General features: G+C 41.3%; 1 protein-coding gene across 5 annotated transcripts in view; it reads right to left on the reverse strand.

Annotated features, from left to right (window-relative positions):
• Nucleotides 1-321: 321 nt before the first annotated feature.
• The window catches only part of SPOP (speckle type BTB/POZ protein), a 67,452-nt gene continuing 53,431 nt past the window's right edge, over nucleotides 322-14,342 (reverse strand). For 4 of the 5 annotated variants that reach the window (XM_038547620.1, XM_038547623.1, XM_038547622.1 and 1 more), the window contains 5 exons: nucleotides 10,394-10,571; nucleotides 7,562-7,617; nucleotides 6,961-7,083; nucleotides 2,889-3,031; nucleotides 1,048-1,577 (listed from right to left, as the gene is read on the reverse strand). In XM_038547620.1, coding sequence (XP_038403548.1) covers nucleotides 1,433-1,577; nucleotides 2,889-3,031; nucleotides 6,961-7,083; nucleotides 7,562-7,617; nucleotides 10,394-10,571 — 645 coding nt within the window. In that variant the 3' untranslated portion in view covers nucleotides 1,048-1,432. Of the gene's footprint in view, nucleotides 1,578-2,888; nucleotides 3,032-6,960; nucleotides 7,084-7,561; nucleotides 7,618-10,393; nucleotides 10,572-14,342 lie in introns of all 5 variants that reach the window. The other variant, XM_038547624.1, reaches the window with a different exon arrangement.

A 14,342-nucleotide genomic window follows, 5' to 3' on the forward strand; every position in this document is an offset into this window, starting at 1 on the left:
GGAGATTGGGAGTTAGGTGTTAGAACCCTGTAGGGCATAGAAAAAGCCCACTCCCATTACTTGCATTGGCAAAGGCAGGAGCCTGATCCCTCATTAGGATGTGGCCTGTGAGATACTCAAGAAGGACAAGACAGTAATAGATGATGGGAGCTCATAGAGGAAGCTTGAGATGAGGGAGACGTGATAAATCCCCACAGACAGACATTTCACATATAATCTCTGGAACTGAAGAACCAAACTAGGCCTTCGAAATCCCTTAAGGAACTCAGACCCCAAAAACCAGCCAGGTAAGTGAAACAAAAGACCAGAGATACCACACAGTACAAAATAGTAATTATTTATATTTTCAAAAAGAAAAAAATTAACATTTGGAAGTTCTCCCCTGTAGGAAAGGGGTGAATTGGAAGGAACAGGACTGGCTCCTATGCAGGTGGCAAGTCAGGTACAAACAGCTGAGCAATCTGGGCTGGGATTTTTGTCACACAGCATTAATAATAAAATTTCCTTTTCTTTTCTCTTCTTTTTGTTCTGTTTTTGTGTTTTGTTTTTTTAGAAAAGGGGGGGGAGGGAAGAGAAATAAAATCAGAGAAAAATGCCAAAAAACATTTTCCACAATATCTAAAAACAGAGAACCATAGTTCTTGTCAAGACAGTATGAATTCTGGATGAATTATTTTTTCCAGTTTTCAACACCAATAAAGATTTTTTGCAAAAGCCACCACATCAGAACACGCATCTTCCAGCTCAAATAACCTCCTTCCCCTCTCGCCTTCACTTGTCATTTTTCATAAAAGGATAAAAGGATGTATTCTGTTCTTGCAAACAATAAGTGCTAACAACAAGAGAGCTCTTCTGATACTTGTATGGTGGTGAGTGGTCACAAATATCCAAGTTTTAGCACAGCTGGATGGACTAAAATTTCTCTCAACATAAATACTACTGGAATCCACAAACTGATTTTTGAGAAATTCTGCAAAAATCCTTTCTTCTTTTCTTTTCCCTTCTCTTAAAACTAAATGTCCTTTTTTTTTTTTTTTTTTTTTTTTCCTTTTTGCTCCAGGCACCTGACGATTTGCTCTGCTCAGTCAGATGCAGACAGGTTTCTCCGAAGTACCACCGCTGGGATGTCCTCAGGGCCGGCGCCTAAACTGAATCCCCACAGTATCAAACTTGGCCAGGCCAAAGGGAACACAGTGACGCAGCAACAGGGTTTTCATTAGGTTGAGCAGCCCCAGGTCCCGGGCCCTTCCCTCCCCCCACTTCCCCCAAGTTTATTTAGTGCTGTTTTAAAAGTCTGGGGGCCACGATACAGTCTTTTGCCCCCACAACAGAGTAAAAGCTCCACAGATTGCGCTGTCTACCTGGTGGTCAGTGGCAGCAACAGTGGCTGCTGCTTCAGGAAAATAAACGGAGTCTTACGACAGGCAGGATCTTAGGATTGCTTCAGGCGCTTGCGTGGGGGTCCCAGAAAAGGGCACTGTGCTGAAGCCAGAGAGCGGTATGCTTCAGCCACCAAGTGGGGATGTGACACCACCATTGACTTCCACCCGGAGGTCTCCAAGACATCCGAAGCATGACTAGGAGAAATGTGGAGAGAGGGATTACCAACGGCGAGAGAAAGGGATGGAGTAAACAGTCCCTGGGCAGTCTAACTTCCCAGAGTTCACTATAAAGGGTGCCACTGCAAGAACCTCAGGCCAAACCCTTACTCTACCTGGAGTCTATCAGACAACGTGTGGACAGGTGATTAGGCTGGGGCTGCAGCAGCTCTGAAAACCTAGATTTTGAGCCCCTATACTCTCAAAAACGAAGGGTGGAATGTTGCTCAAGCTCTTCTCTACACTGTCAATGCTCTTTATATCCACCGGTGAGGCTAATACAGAGAAAGAGGAAGGGCTCTCTTGGTTGAGCAGCTCTGAGCTTGCACTTGGCTCTGCCATTATTGTAGTCCCTGACCACAGAGCAGATCACAGCCTGGGGCCTATTCGATCAAAAAGGAGGGGGGATCATAACCACACTCTACTGAATGGTTAACATCTAATAAGCAGCAGCCAAGTATCCAGCACAGAGCAAACAGTCACTAGAATGAACATTTAGGAGTCTCTTCCCACCCGCCTTTGCCGCAATTGGTAAACTCCTTTGAAACAACCTTACCAACAGCCTTACACAAGAGAAAGTTGATTCCTGTTTGGGGGAGTTTTCTGTGTTGAAGAATGTTCATCCATTCACCTGGCAACCTTTAAGTCCCGCCTCAGCTGGGAACTGATGCTATGATGGCTTTTTAAGTTCTGCTTCTCCCCTTTGGGTTTTTCCCAACTTTTGTTCTCCAAGAGGCAAGGAAGTAGAACATGCCCCACTGAGAATTACTGCAGAGTAATATGGCCAGGTCATTTGTCATCTTAGGATGAAGGAACTAGTCTACTGAGAAGAATGCTTCTTTCTCCAAATAGTATTTAACAACTTTGACTACTGGTTATCCCTTCTCTTTTCCCCATTCCACAGTCAGTTGTGAGATACATTTTACTAAAATACAAAACACACTTCTGTTCTTCCAGAGATCTACATCCTCTAAACCAGGTAATGGGAAGCAAAGGCACTGCCATTCGGGGCACACCGCTTTTCCAGGCCAGCCACTTTTATCATTTCATCATTTCCCATCACCGTGAGGAAGGAAAACACCTCTCTCACCAATCGGATTAGCCCCATGAGACAGAGCAAAATCATATTCCATCCTGTCAAGCGGAAGGGAAAGATGAAAACCCTCTACTTACTATTACAAGGGGTTAATGAAACCACTTGCCTGTTTTACTCGCTAATTCAAAGTCTTTCTCTTTTCTCTAGCTAGCCCAAACTTTCCTGAAAGAACAGCTTTGAAGATGCCAACTCACTAGTTGATGAAATCCACCGCCTGAGTTTTCAACTGATCGGCGCTGTGGAGGTCAGCCAGGATGAGAATCTCTGCAGCATTCTCCACGGAGAGGTTACTGCAGAGGGCGTCCTCACACATGACCTTCAAGCGCTCCAGGGCATACTGTAAAACACAAGCACTGCTGTGGTCAGGACAGGAGTGCCTCTGGGCTGCCTCCGCTGAAGCTGTTGCTCCTCAGCAGGACCGCCACAGAACTGGATTCCCAAGCAAAACTGCACAGAGCGTGACAAGGCTACTACTGCAATGATAAAGCACAAGCATGCCCCAAGGCTGAAAATAATGCGCATGGCTGCCATTCAAGTTCTAAAGTCTACCTACTAAGAAAAATGGCAATGAGGGCATATACCCACAACCTCAAGTTCACCCTGCCTCAAGTATGACTGAAGTTGTTTCTTGGACCACCATCATCTACCCTCCCTTACAGCATAACCCTGCTTCAAGCCAACAGGGCATTACATTTTACATTGCTGCTATCCTTTTAGTCAGAGGCAAACTAGGGTGATGCACAGTCCTTTTTACTTAAGCAATGTCACCAGCCCGGCAGGGTATCCCAACTGGCCCATCGGGCTATGAAAAGAAGCCCTGTGGTGACTTTCACCAGCATCTCTGCCACTAGCTGGTCCTGAATGAGGGTCAACCAAAGGCCTCCTTTTAAAGAGAAAGGGATAAGTGGAGTCTTCTTTACTGGGATTGAGGTCAAGATCCTCAGGGTAGAGGAACAAAGCAGCAGAGACCCTGGATCCGGTTTTGGTTTAAAAACTTCTATTTTCCAAGTAGAGTATAAATGTTCTGGAAATGAAGGTCTAGGTTAATACTGAGCACATCTGATCTAGCTGATTTGTTTTGATGTCACTATACTAAGTGCTTTTAAATATGAGATTATGAATTTACTAAGGAACTTCAGGAGTGAGGAGGAGGAAGGGATAAAAGGAGGCACAAAATAAAATGCCATTAATTGGCTTACAGGAGAACAGTTTGCTTTAAGGGTATCCAGTTTCCATATCAGTCCCACTTTAAGGACCTCAGAACTCAATGACACAATAACCCCTTCTGGCTGAATCATGGCAATCAAACCAAGACAATTTTATTTTTATGAATTCTGGGTGAGGAGGCATATCTGCTGGCACTGTGATCTCTTGCAGCAAAAAGAGTTTTATTGGTTTTGGTACAGCTTTAATTTTTTTACATTTGAGTAACTGGAAAACAGTTTCCATGGAAAACAGGAATGACACCAGACAAGCAAGAAATTAGGTTGCTGTTTTTGTTTTAGAAGGCTGGAAAAGGTTGAGTAAATGTTCAGTCTTTATACAGTGCTGCACAGAACATTCCTCTTATCCTTTCTCAATACATTTCTTTTAAAAGGACTTTTACTGTGAATAGTTCTGATCCCTACTGCATAATTAGACAAAAGTAGCCATTCTTATCCCTTGGGGGACAAAGTTTTTTTTCTTAATTATGCTTCTGAAAAACCTGCCTAATGGCTGTACTTACCCAAGAGATTGAAATTGTGTCTCCCAGGCCTGGCCGACGTGTTTTGTTTTGTTTTTGGTCTAATTACACGTGTCCCCAGGAGACTGGAAAAGCTCAGAAGAAGCTGTTTCAGCCTCTGGGGTAAATTCTAGATGTTTAGATCCTTCCATGAAAGATTTCTTATTCTATTTTCCTGACGCTTACAACAAGGTGTAAAGGCAAAATGTTTTCAAATAAGCTTGGAGCAAAGACTGTCTGATGGGAAATTCTGAATGGAATTTGAAAATGCACCCTTCACTTCTCATTCATAAATTTAAAGCACTGCTGTGATTCAACTACTTTATCTCTTAACACACTGTACTGAAAATACCATCCATAGAATGTCAGTTCAGGCTGATCCCTATACTCTGTGTACTTACAGGGGGTTCCCCAGTGGGTTCTCTGGCTGTGGAGCAGGAACGAAAACCGAGGAATGACACAGATGTCAAACCCTGGTCCTGAGAATATACACTGCTGAGCCTCAGTATTTCTGTCTGAAAAGTGAGCCTTTTGATACAATTTATCCTTATGGGGGCTAGAAGATGAGGGGGGTAAATACCTGCTGTGTCTAAACTTCACTGAAAATCAGAGGGTTGGTAAGACAGGATCACTATAAACGCATGTTTACAAAAAGCTGTGTCTTCTACTTTCCCAGAGCTCACAGTGTATATTTTCTTACTGCCTCCACTGAAAGCAAGATTCCTGTGGTCAGAAGGGAACTAGACTGGGAGGGTGGAGTATGTTCGCACTGCCTAACTGGATTCACAAAATCTTGAAACGATACAGCTACCATCCAAACCTTTTCATCAGCAGGGCTGACAGTTTATGTGCCTCATCCTCTACCAACACTCCAAAAAGCTGATCAATAAAGACAAAGCTTCCACTGTCAAAACATGCACTTTCTCTGTTCTTGAGGTGCAAAGAAAGGTGGAAGAGACTCTTCCTATGGGTAAATCCTGGGAGGGCTCTAGTGCCCTCAGGTCAGAGCCAGCTCTGCCCCCCAATGGGTGCCACAGCATGATGGCAGGAAGAGAAGCTGGCAAGTCCAGTAGGGAACGGTCTTTCTCACAGGGTCTACTGCTGGCCAGGTATAAGTACTTTTAAGACAAATTTCAGAAGGAAAAAGAGCTACCCACTCCCACCTCCTCAGCTTGTGCTTCCTCAGACCACAGGGGCCTTGGAGGACAGGTTATTGAGCTCTTTCTGACATGTCTACATAATGAAAATCAGTTTCCTAAGGTGTGTTTGGGGGACATTAATTCCTAGCAGTGGTTCTTGAGGAAAAGGATTTCAGGGCTAACTAAAGAAATGCTATCATTCTTTTAGAAAACTCACAGTGTACATTGACATACTAATAAGATTCTGAGAAATCTTGCAGTAAGATAGAAACACACGAGAACCCCAATTTGACTTGTTTAAACTCAAGTGTTTCACTCACATTTTCCCCCAAACTTCTTTTATAGGAATCAATTACTGGCTTACTGTTTTTGGTCTTTACCCTATTTCCTTGGTTCTAAGATCCATACTTTAATTTTCACACACTAACATTTCTCAAATCTTATGAAAGATGTACGCATGTACTGCAGTAGTATTTCTTTTTTCCAAAAGAGCTACTGATCATCTTGTAATTCTGAATGCGATATATTTCAATAGATACTTAGGTAAAAGTTGAAAATGCTAACCATGACCCTGGGTAAAAGATTATTCTCTTCCTGACAAAGTTTAAATCAAAACTCAAGGGGAGGTGGGTGAGGGAAAAGGTGAAAACAGGGGATGGAGATTAAGGAGTGCACTTGTCCTGTGATGAGCACAGGATATACAGGATTGTTCAATACACTGAACTATGTTGTACACATGAAACTAATATAACACTTGTATGTCAGTGTCAACTAACTGGAGTTAAAAGAAAAACTGTAAAAAAAAATAAACAAGGGATCCTTGGGTGGCACAGCAGTTTAGTGCCTGCCTTTGGCCCAGGGCGCGATCCTGGAGACCTGGGATTGAATCCCACGTCGGGCTCCCGGTGCATGGAGCCTGCTTCTCCCTCTGCCTGTGTCTCTGCCTCTCTCTCCCTGTGTGTGACTATCATAAATAAATTAAAAAAAAAAAAAAAGCTTTTAAAAAAATAAAAATAAACAAAACCCTTATTTAGAAAGAAAAAGTTTATGAACTCAAGAACTTTGCAAATTATAAAGCCAAACGTTAGTGTTATCTTAATCTTTCATATCGCTATACTTATATGGGAGATAGGGAAGAGAAGAGAGGTAGACATCAAACTTACCCTTCTTTTCTATAATTAGGGTGACCATATAAATTACTTCATTTAAAGCAGGGCACTTCAGAAAATAAAAAGGGTACTACATGAATAACTGTGTTGGCACCAAGATGTAACCCAGGACTCTCCTGGCCACACTCAGATACATCCTCAGCTTACCCACTATGTAACACAGAGGCCCAGTCATCAAACCCAAGAGGTCACAAACACTCCTCCCCTTGTGGTCCTCTGTCTAGTCTTATCTCACCTTGTCAGCAGCTGCCAACAAGTCATCAGCCATTTTGTCGAGGTTCGGAGCCTTCCCCGTGTAAATGAAGCACATCATTTCCTTAAAAACTTCAGGCTCCACATCATTGATCTCAACCCGATTCTATGCCAGAAAAACTGAAAATGAGAAACATTCCAACAGAACAAAATCCCTAAACAATTTTCATGATTTTAAGCTCTGCTGGGAGAAAAGGCTTGCACCATCTAAAACCTAACATGGATGGGAACGGAACTCTCTTTGAACAGTCTTCTCTCCCATCATATGCACCACCTTTATCTTCTCAAATACAAGAGCAAGATAACTATGTATCTTTGATTTTTTTGGTCTTTCTTTGCTTGAGTAGAAACACATGTCTAAAACCCTCACCCAAAACTGGATGATTGTGCTATCTGGGATAGAGTGAGTCTGCTTTACCTAGAATGCTTCCGGACCACCTATCCCTGCTCTCAGAAAGTGTCTGTTCAGAGAATGGTACTCCATTTTAATAACACGACTGGAAAAATAAATCTGGTGTCAAACTGGGAAATCATCTGGATCCAGTCACCTAGCTAAAAAGACGTATCTTCATTCTGTTACATACCTTTTTGCTCTCCTCCATTTCATGTTCAAACATGGCACTAAAAACTGGAGAACGAGCTACAAAGTGAAAGGGAAACAGAGATAGATAAGGTTATCACACTGAAACTCCTTGGTTCTTCTGTTATGAAGAGGAGAGCGCTTTCCTTCCTATCCCATTGCTACAGAAAAAGGCTTAGCCTCAAATTATACCAGAATAATAAAATTCCTCTCTTCGTACATTATATCAAGAAGTGAATAATAATACAGAGGGGGAAAAGGAAGTCAGTACTTTCAAAATAATTTCTCATTAGCTCCATTCCAACCAGATAATTACTCAAGTGACCTATGTTAGATGACAATGATCTCCTCAGGGCAGATCTGGGGGTTCAAACGAAGACCCTTCATGGCCTAAGCAGGGTATCCTAATACCCAGATTTTTGCCTAGAACAATGACACCAACTTTCTCCACTTCTAGGGGACCACATGGCAAGGAGACCAAGAACAGGGCAGGGCTCGACAGCATCCATTAACTAGATAAAGTGCATGCTTATTTATGGCAGGTGGTCTGTTCCCCCAAGCCACGTGTTCACAATAGAGATGATTAATATCACAAAGAGGCAAAAAAAAAAAAAAAAATCTTAGGTATGATAACCATTTGTGGTCCTTCAAAGTTCAATCCTTCTTGATGAAGGCTTAATCCTTAGTATTTAATGTCTTCCACTAGGAATAATTTGATTTTTTTCCTTGGGGAGGTGGGGATAATGGAGAAAGTTGAGAAATGGAGTTCTAAGCCATGCCCACTGTGGTCTAATAAACACAGAAAAATAAGTCAACTTAATTTCAACCATGAAAGTTATAAAAGGCCTAAAAACCTCAAATTTTATCATGTTGCCCAATAAGTCAGAGATTTTGGTGAAAATGGAGACTAGCAATCTTCACCCGAGAGAGGAGGACCAGATGGAATATACAGTAGGACTCTGAGCTAAAAGGTAACCTGAATTTTGGCCTATAGTTTATGTCAGAAAAGACTAATTTTGGATCTGTCATTTTCTAACCACATTATCTTGGGCAAATCACTTAACCCTTTGAGACTCAGTTTTTTAATCTATTCCAAAGGGACATTAATCCTCACTGCTCTTATTTCAGAAGCCTTATCAACTATAAGGTACTAAGTAAATACATCACAGAAACTAAAGATTAAAAGGACTAGTGACTTTTAATAAAAAATAAAAAAGGAAGGGTCCAAAGCAGCAGTATGCTTAGAGGGTCTTCAGTGGCTAGATATGAACTGCTGCTATGAGAATAAACAAAGTCACCTGGGGGAGGGGGCAATAAGCAGAGGGAGAGAGGGAATAAGCGAGGCAAAACCTTAAGGACACCAATGTTGAAGAGGGAGGCCATGTATCAGAAGGAGCCAGAGCATCAGGAGAAAACCAAGAAAAAGAAGTCAAATAAACTATGAGCTAAGGAATCCCTCAAATTTAGGAATTAGCAGGTCATAGAACTTTGGAAAACTGCTTTCGTAGCATGGAGGTGAACTGAGGATAAGTGGGAGGAAAGAAGTAGAGACAGTAAATGTGCTAACTCAAGAAACTTAGCTCTATTTAAAGAGAGAGAAGGAGAGAGAGGGAGAGAGACAGAGAAAATGAATATGAATGAATGAATAACTAGAGAGAGAAGGCTGAGCCTGTTTCCAGGCTGAGGGTAAAGAGGCAATTGGAGAAAGAGAAATGGTGGAGATACCAGACAACAAAGGGATAGCTGGCAGAGTAAGGCTTCTGAGAAGGCGGCGTGTGATATGAAACAGAAGTAGAAGAGACAGCCTGCTTTGGACACGAGGAAGAACACCTCCTCCATGGAGAAAGCAGGGAAAATGCACGTGAGGTGAGAGGCAAGAGCCAAGGGAGAAGGGCCTCAGTTTTCTCTCAGAAAAAGTAGCAAGCAACTCTTTCAGGAGTTGGGAGATTAAAGGAGACTAGTAAACAGTATGAAGTATCTATTGTTAAGGAAAAAGAAAGAGAGCTAACTGTCTATCTGTGTAAGAGTTCGTGGCAGTGCCAAGAGCTTAGCTGAGCGTGCAGACACTACCCTAAGAGCTGGTGACTTCCTTTGGCAATAGACAGTAACCACCTAGTTGAGAGCAGGAACAGGAAGACGGTGAGACTGAGCCAGACTGAGGTTCCGCCAGGTGTATTTTTTAGAATGATAGAGTTCAGAGTCTTGGTAAGAAATCTGGTGCCTGAAAGTTCACACAATTTCCTCTTACGTCTTAGGGTCTGAACAGGAGTCTATGGCTGATTGCTATGCCTTCCTTCATGGGGAGGTAAAGTTAGTCCTGCCCCATCAGCTCCTGCTCTTTGTCAACCCTTCTGGTCTTCAGGACAAATGCCTATTATTAAAGTAAGACCTGATCCTCCACATCACTAGCAAATTCTCATTCTGCTAGTATGTCTATATTGAAAGAAGGGCTAACACTCCAGGGCTGGGGGCACTCAGCTAGATGGTGGTTAAGTACCGAGCAGGATCTTCTCCACTACAACCCAAGTTCCTGTCTCAGGGCCACTACCTGCTCTTAACCAGTGTTTTGATATCCGCCCTCTAGGTGCAAAGGCATTCAATACACATCACCATCCAGTGCCTAAGTCCCCTATAGAGAGGAAAAACCAAAATACTACTTTTATGGAGAGCAGGCTACTGGGTTATGATGACTAATGTCCCCACCCTAAAAAAATATATATTTGATTGCAGTTTTTTTGCACCAGTTCAAAAAGCTAATGTTATTCAAAAGGTGATTATGCAGCCACTGTTTTCCCGTGTTTCACCAAAACTAAAGCTCCTGTGAATAATGACCGACCTGCCAAGATAGCTTTGTGAGCCTGGAACTCCTGGCCAGCAACGCACAGACAGCAGTCCGTGAACCGAGAGTTCTCCCACAGCCCTCCCAGCTCATCAGCCAGCCGGCACTCAGGGACCTTCACCATGTTCATGGTGTTCTGGCCAGAAATGTTGACGGAATCTTGCACCACGCTCACCTGTGAAAGACAAGGAAACACAATCCGAAGGTTTTGTTACCAGGAATTTTCTTCCCAGCAGGAGGAGAGATGACTTTTACCTCAATGCTGTAGTACATTCGGATACAAATGTTAGTCATGTTCTCTTGAAACCACCTCCACAAATCAAAGCTTTATCCTGTGGATCAAGTAATTTCCAATCTGCCACAATCACAATCATACTTATTTTACACCATCTTAGGATGAGAGGCAAAAGCCCCACAAATCTCCTTCTCCTCCAAATGCTAATAAACTCTTCCTCCTCTGCCCTGAAAACCTGGGTAAAACCAGGGACACTGATCTAAACACATATTAAATATTTACTTACCTTATTCCGCCTTAAGCAAAAGGTTAAATACAAAGAACTCTTATGGAAACTACCACTTAACACCCTATAGAAGAAAAAAAATCTTTGATAAGCCTTAAAAGCAATTCCCTTATTTTAGTTAGGTCTGGAACATGAAAATAAAATACAGCTTTATTGGGCCTGGTAAATAATTAGCACTTCCTCACAGATGTTAGTCTAATGAAAGAATTGGGCTTGGAATGGATACCCTTCCTCAGTCCTTAGTGACAATGACCTACAAGATAGCTTGCCCCAGCTAGACATGCACTTATAGCTCTGGAACAGAATGACAAAAGATTTACAGAGGGATCCAATTTGCCACTATGACTTCAACAGCAGCATGCTTTAACTGGTTGAACTAACTGTTCAGCCTAGATAAAAACCAAGGTAACTTCTAGACGGGTCAGTGAAACTCAGATAAATTTGTTACGATACCAAGTACAAGGATTTATAAATCATGTAGCATTCTGAAATATATGGAAGCTACCAAACTGAAGATAAGATCTGCAGTCTCTGCAGATCAGTCTTCTAACAACCACTGCTATGCTTCACCTCCTCCATCATATGGGGTTAGAAATGGTAATATCAAAGCAGATCTCACAAACCTTGAGAATCAGCTCCTCATTCTTGTTATTGCTACCAGTTAGATGAGAAAGACAGCTTAGGAACATCCTAAATGATCCAAATTTCTCTCAACCTTCGAGATGCAAGTCATCTTTTAAATGTAGTCATAAACCCAGAGGCAAAGTGAATTCCCTGGCATCCAAATGACCTGTAATCTCTTTTGTGAAGGAGTGAGATATTTACCATCAGGTCAAGAAATGTATTCATTTGTTTCAAACTAACTGTTATGATCTCAAGCAATGAAGCAGCCAAGTTAATCAATTATGAATGTACTTAACATCAGTAGCACATTAATCAGAGCCAGATTATAACATTATTTTAATAGCTCAGGACCCAGTACAAACTACCCCACAGAGATTTACTCTTGCCCTGTGTAAGATCTCTAATTTGGTTCACCACTTTCTCATACTAACACCAAAAGTAGAAGTCTCCGATTTCCAGTTACAGCCTCAAAATACTGATTTAAAAAAAAAAGGAAAAGGAAAAGGAAAAAGACCAATTAAATCCAACTTCCTCATAGGGAAAGGCAGGAATCTCTTGGGATGCCCAATGGAGGGAATGGAGAATGCTTTTGGCACTGGGTTCCTAAGCTTAAATTAAATCTGGCTGACAGGAGCTCAGAGTCATTAACACTTGATGACAATTTACTAGATGGGGTAAAATGAACTGGCAAGAACTAACCTGAATGTCAATGCTATGGTTACCAGTGGACCCTCTGCTGGTCAGATGCATGCTTGGTAATGAGTGGGGCCCAAAGACTGTGACTTGTCTCACTAGGGCAATTCCTCTCTCCAGACACAGACAGGAACACAGCAGGAAGGAGAATGTACCTTTACTGTCTGAGCCAGACTTGTTCTGTAGATATATGGATGCCTGGAGTCTCCAGAGCGCTGAATGTCTGGCACCTCTTACCAACATTAAATACGTTTAATTAAAAATAAATTTTAAATGGCATTCACAAATGAGTCTTCAGAGCCCAAACTTTTAACTTAGGAAGGGATTGTTTTCCTCTGCAAATGATGATGCTAAAATGAGACCATTTTGAGAAAAACGAAAGATTTTTTTTAATGCCTATAAAGTTGACTATGGAGACTCATTCAGAATTGCAGCTGTGAAGATGACGTGACTGTGACATTTATGTCGTCTTATAAATGACTACATGAAAATGTCTCAGGAAGGCTGTATAACCCTCTACATTTCAAGTCATAAACGGGCCTCACTTTTAAAGTCAATTCCTTTTCTTAAAAAAGAAAATTTCGTAAAAGATTACAGACTGTGCCAATTCTTGTACATTTTATCTAAACATAAAAAAGTCAAAGTAAGACCAATGGAAATATATTTTTTAACTTCTATATAATCAAAACAATCAAGGAAAAAATAGACTGCATATAGAAGGTTTATAGCAGCAGCATGACTTCTAATCAAAAGACTGGTCACAATCTAAATGTCCATCAAAGAGAATGAGTAGACAAACTGTTGTATATTCACACAACACACTATCACATAGCACTAAAAATGAAAGAACTATAGTTACACCCACCATATAAATACATTTTAGATGTATAATGTGAAAAAAAGCAACATTACCGACATGACCTACATACATTCTGATACCTTTTATAAAGCACAAAAGCAAGCAAACCTAAAAAAGTACATTGTTCAGGCATACAAATAATAAATAAGGGAATGATATCCTACAACCTCCAACAGCTATTTATTATTATCCTCTGAGTGTAGGGACAATATGTCTAAGGGATAGCAAAGAAGCATATACAGGTTAGTACCAAGTTACTGGTGATGCTGTTGGGTCAGGTGCTAGGTTTACTACCGTATGTTTATAACCTAAATAATGTTACATATTAAAATCACCTTTTTTGTAAGTCAAGAACAATCAAATATTGGTGTTATCATACAGTTCAACTAATATATCCAAATAATCCATTAACAAAATGATAAAAAGAAAAAAGAAAAGACCCACATATTTAAAATCTGATAAACATACATATTCCCAAGCTAGGAAAGGATAGTTTAGGAAGGAAAGGGATATTTAAAGAGACAACTAGGCAGCCCCGGTGGCGCAGCGGTTTGGCGCTGCCTGCAGCCTGGGGTGTGATCCTGGAGACCCGGGATCGAGTCCCACATCAGGCTCCCTGTGTGGAGCCTGCTTCTCCCTCTGTGTCTCTGCCTCTCTCTCTCTGTGTCTATGACTAAATAAATAAAACCTTAAAAAAAATAAAGAGACAACTAGTGTCTACATGAAATATTTCATATTTCAACTTTAACTACAACATTACAAAGAGACCCTGGAATCTTCTACCTGTCAAAGGTATGTACAGTGAAGGTGGAATATCTGCATCTTTAATGTTAGTAGCTATTTGTTTTTAATATAAACAGAGGGAAGGATCAATAGAAGCAAAAACGTTTCATGCATATTTTCTGTGAACCAAACTATTAAAGAGAAAATTTAAAGTGTAAAGTATTCCTGATTCTTTCATTACCAAAGTAAATACTCTTGCTAGGAAAATCTGGTAGCGTTGGTGTTTCCTTAGGTGAATGGCTTTAGGTCCACTTAGTGCCACATAGCAGACCAGAAGTGGAAAATGCAGAGTTGCCGTGGAATGACACTAATTTGCTGTACAACGGTAGGAAAAATTACCTGACCTCCCTAGGCATCGCCTCTCTCCCCTGTAACATGAAATGAAGATAACAGGACTAATCCAGCTCAAAGGACTGTGATAAGAGACAATTCAGGGAATGCTTTGAAAATGTTTCCAAATAAATTA

This window comes from Canis lupus, chromosome 9 (assembly GCF_011100685.1).
Source record: "Canis lupus familiaris isolate Mischka breed German Shepherd chromosome 9, alternate assembly UU_Cfam_GSD_1.0, whole genome shotgun sequence".
NCBI lineage: Eukaryota > Metazoa > Chordata > Mammalia > Carnivora > Canidae > Canis > Canis lupus.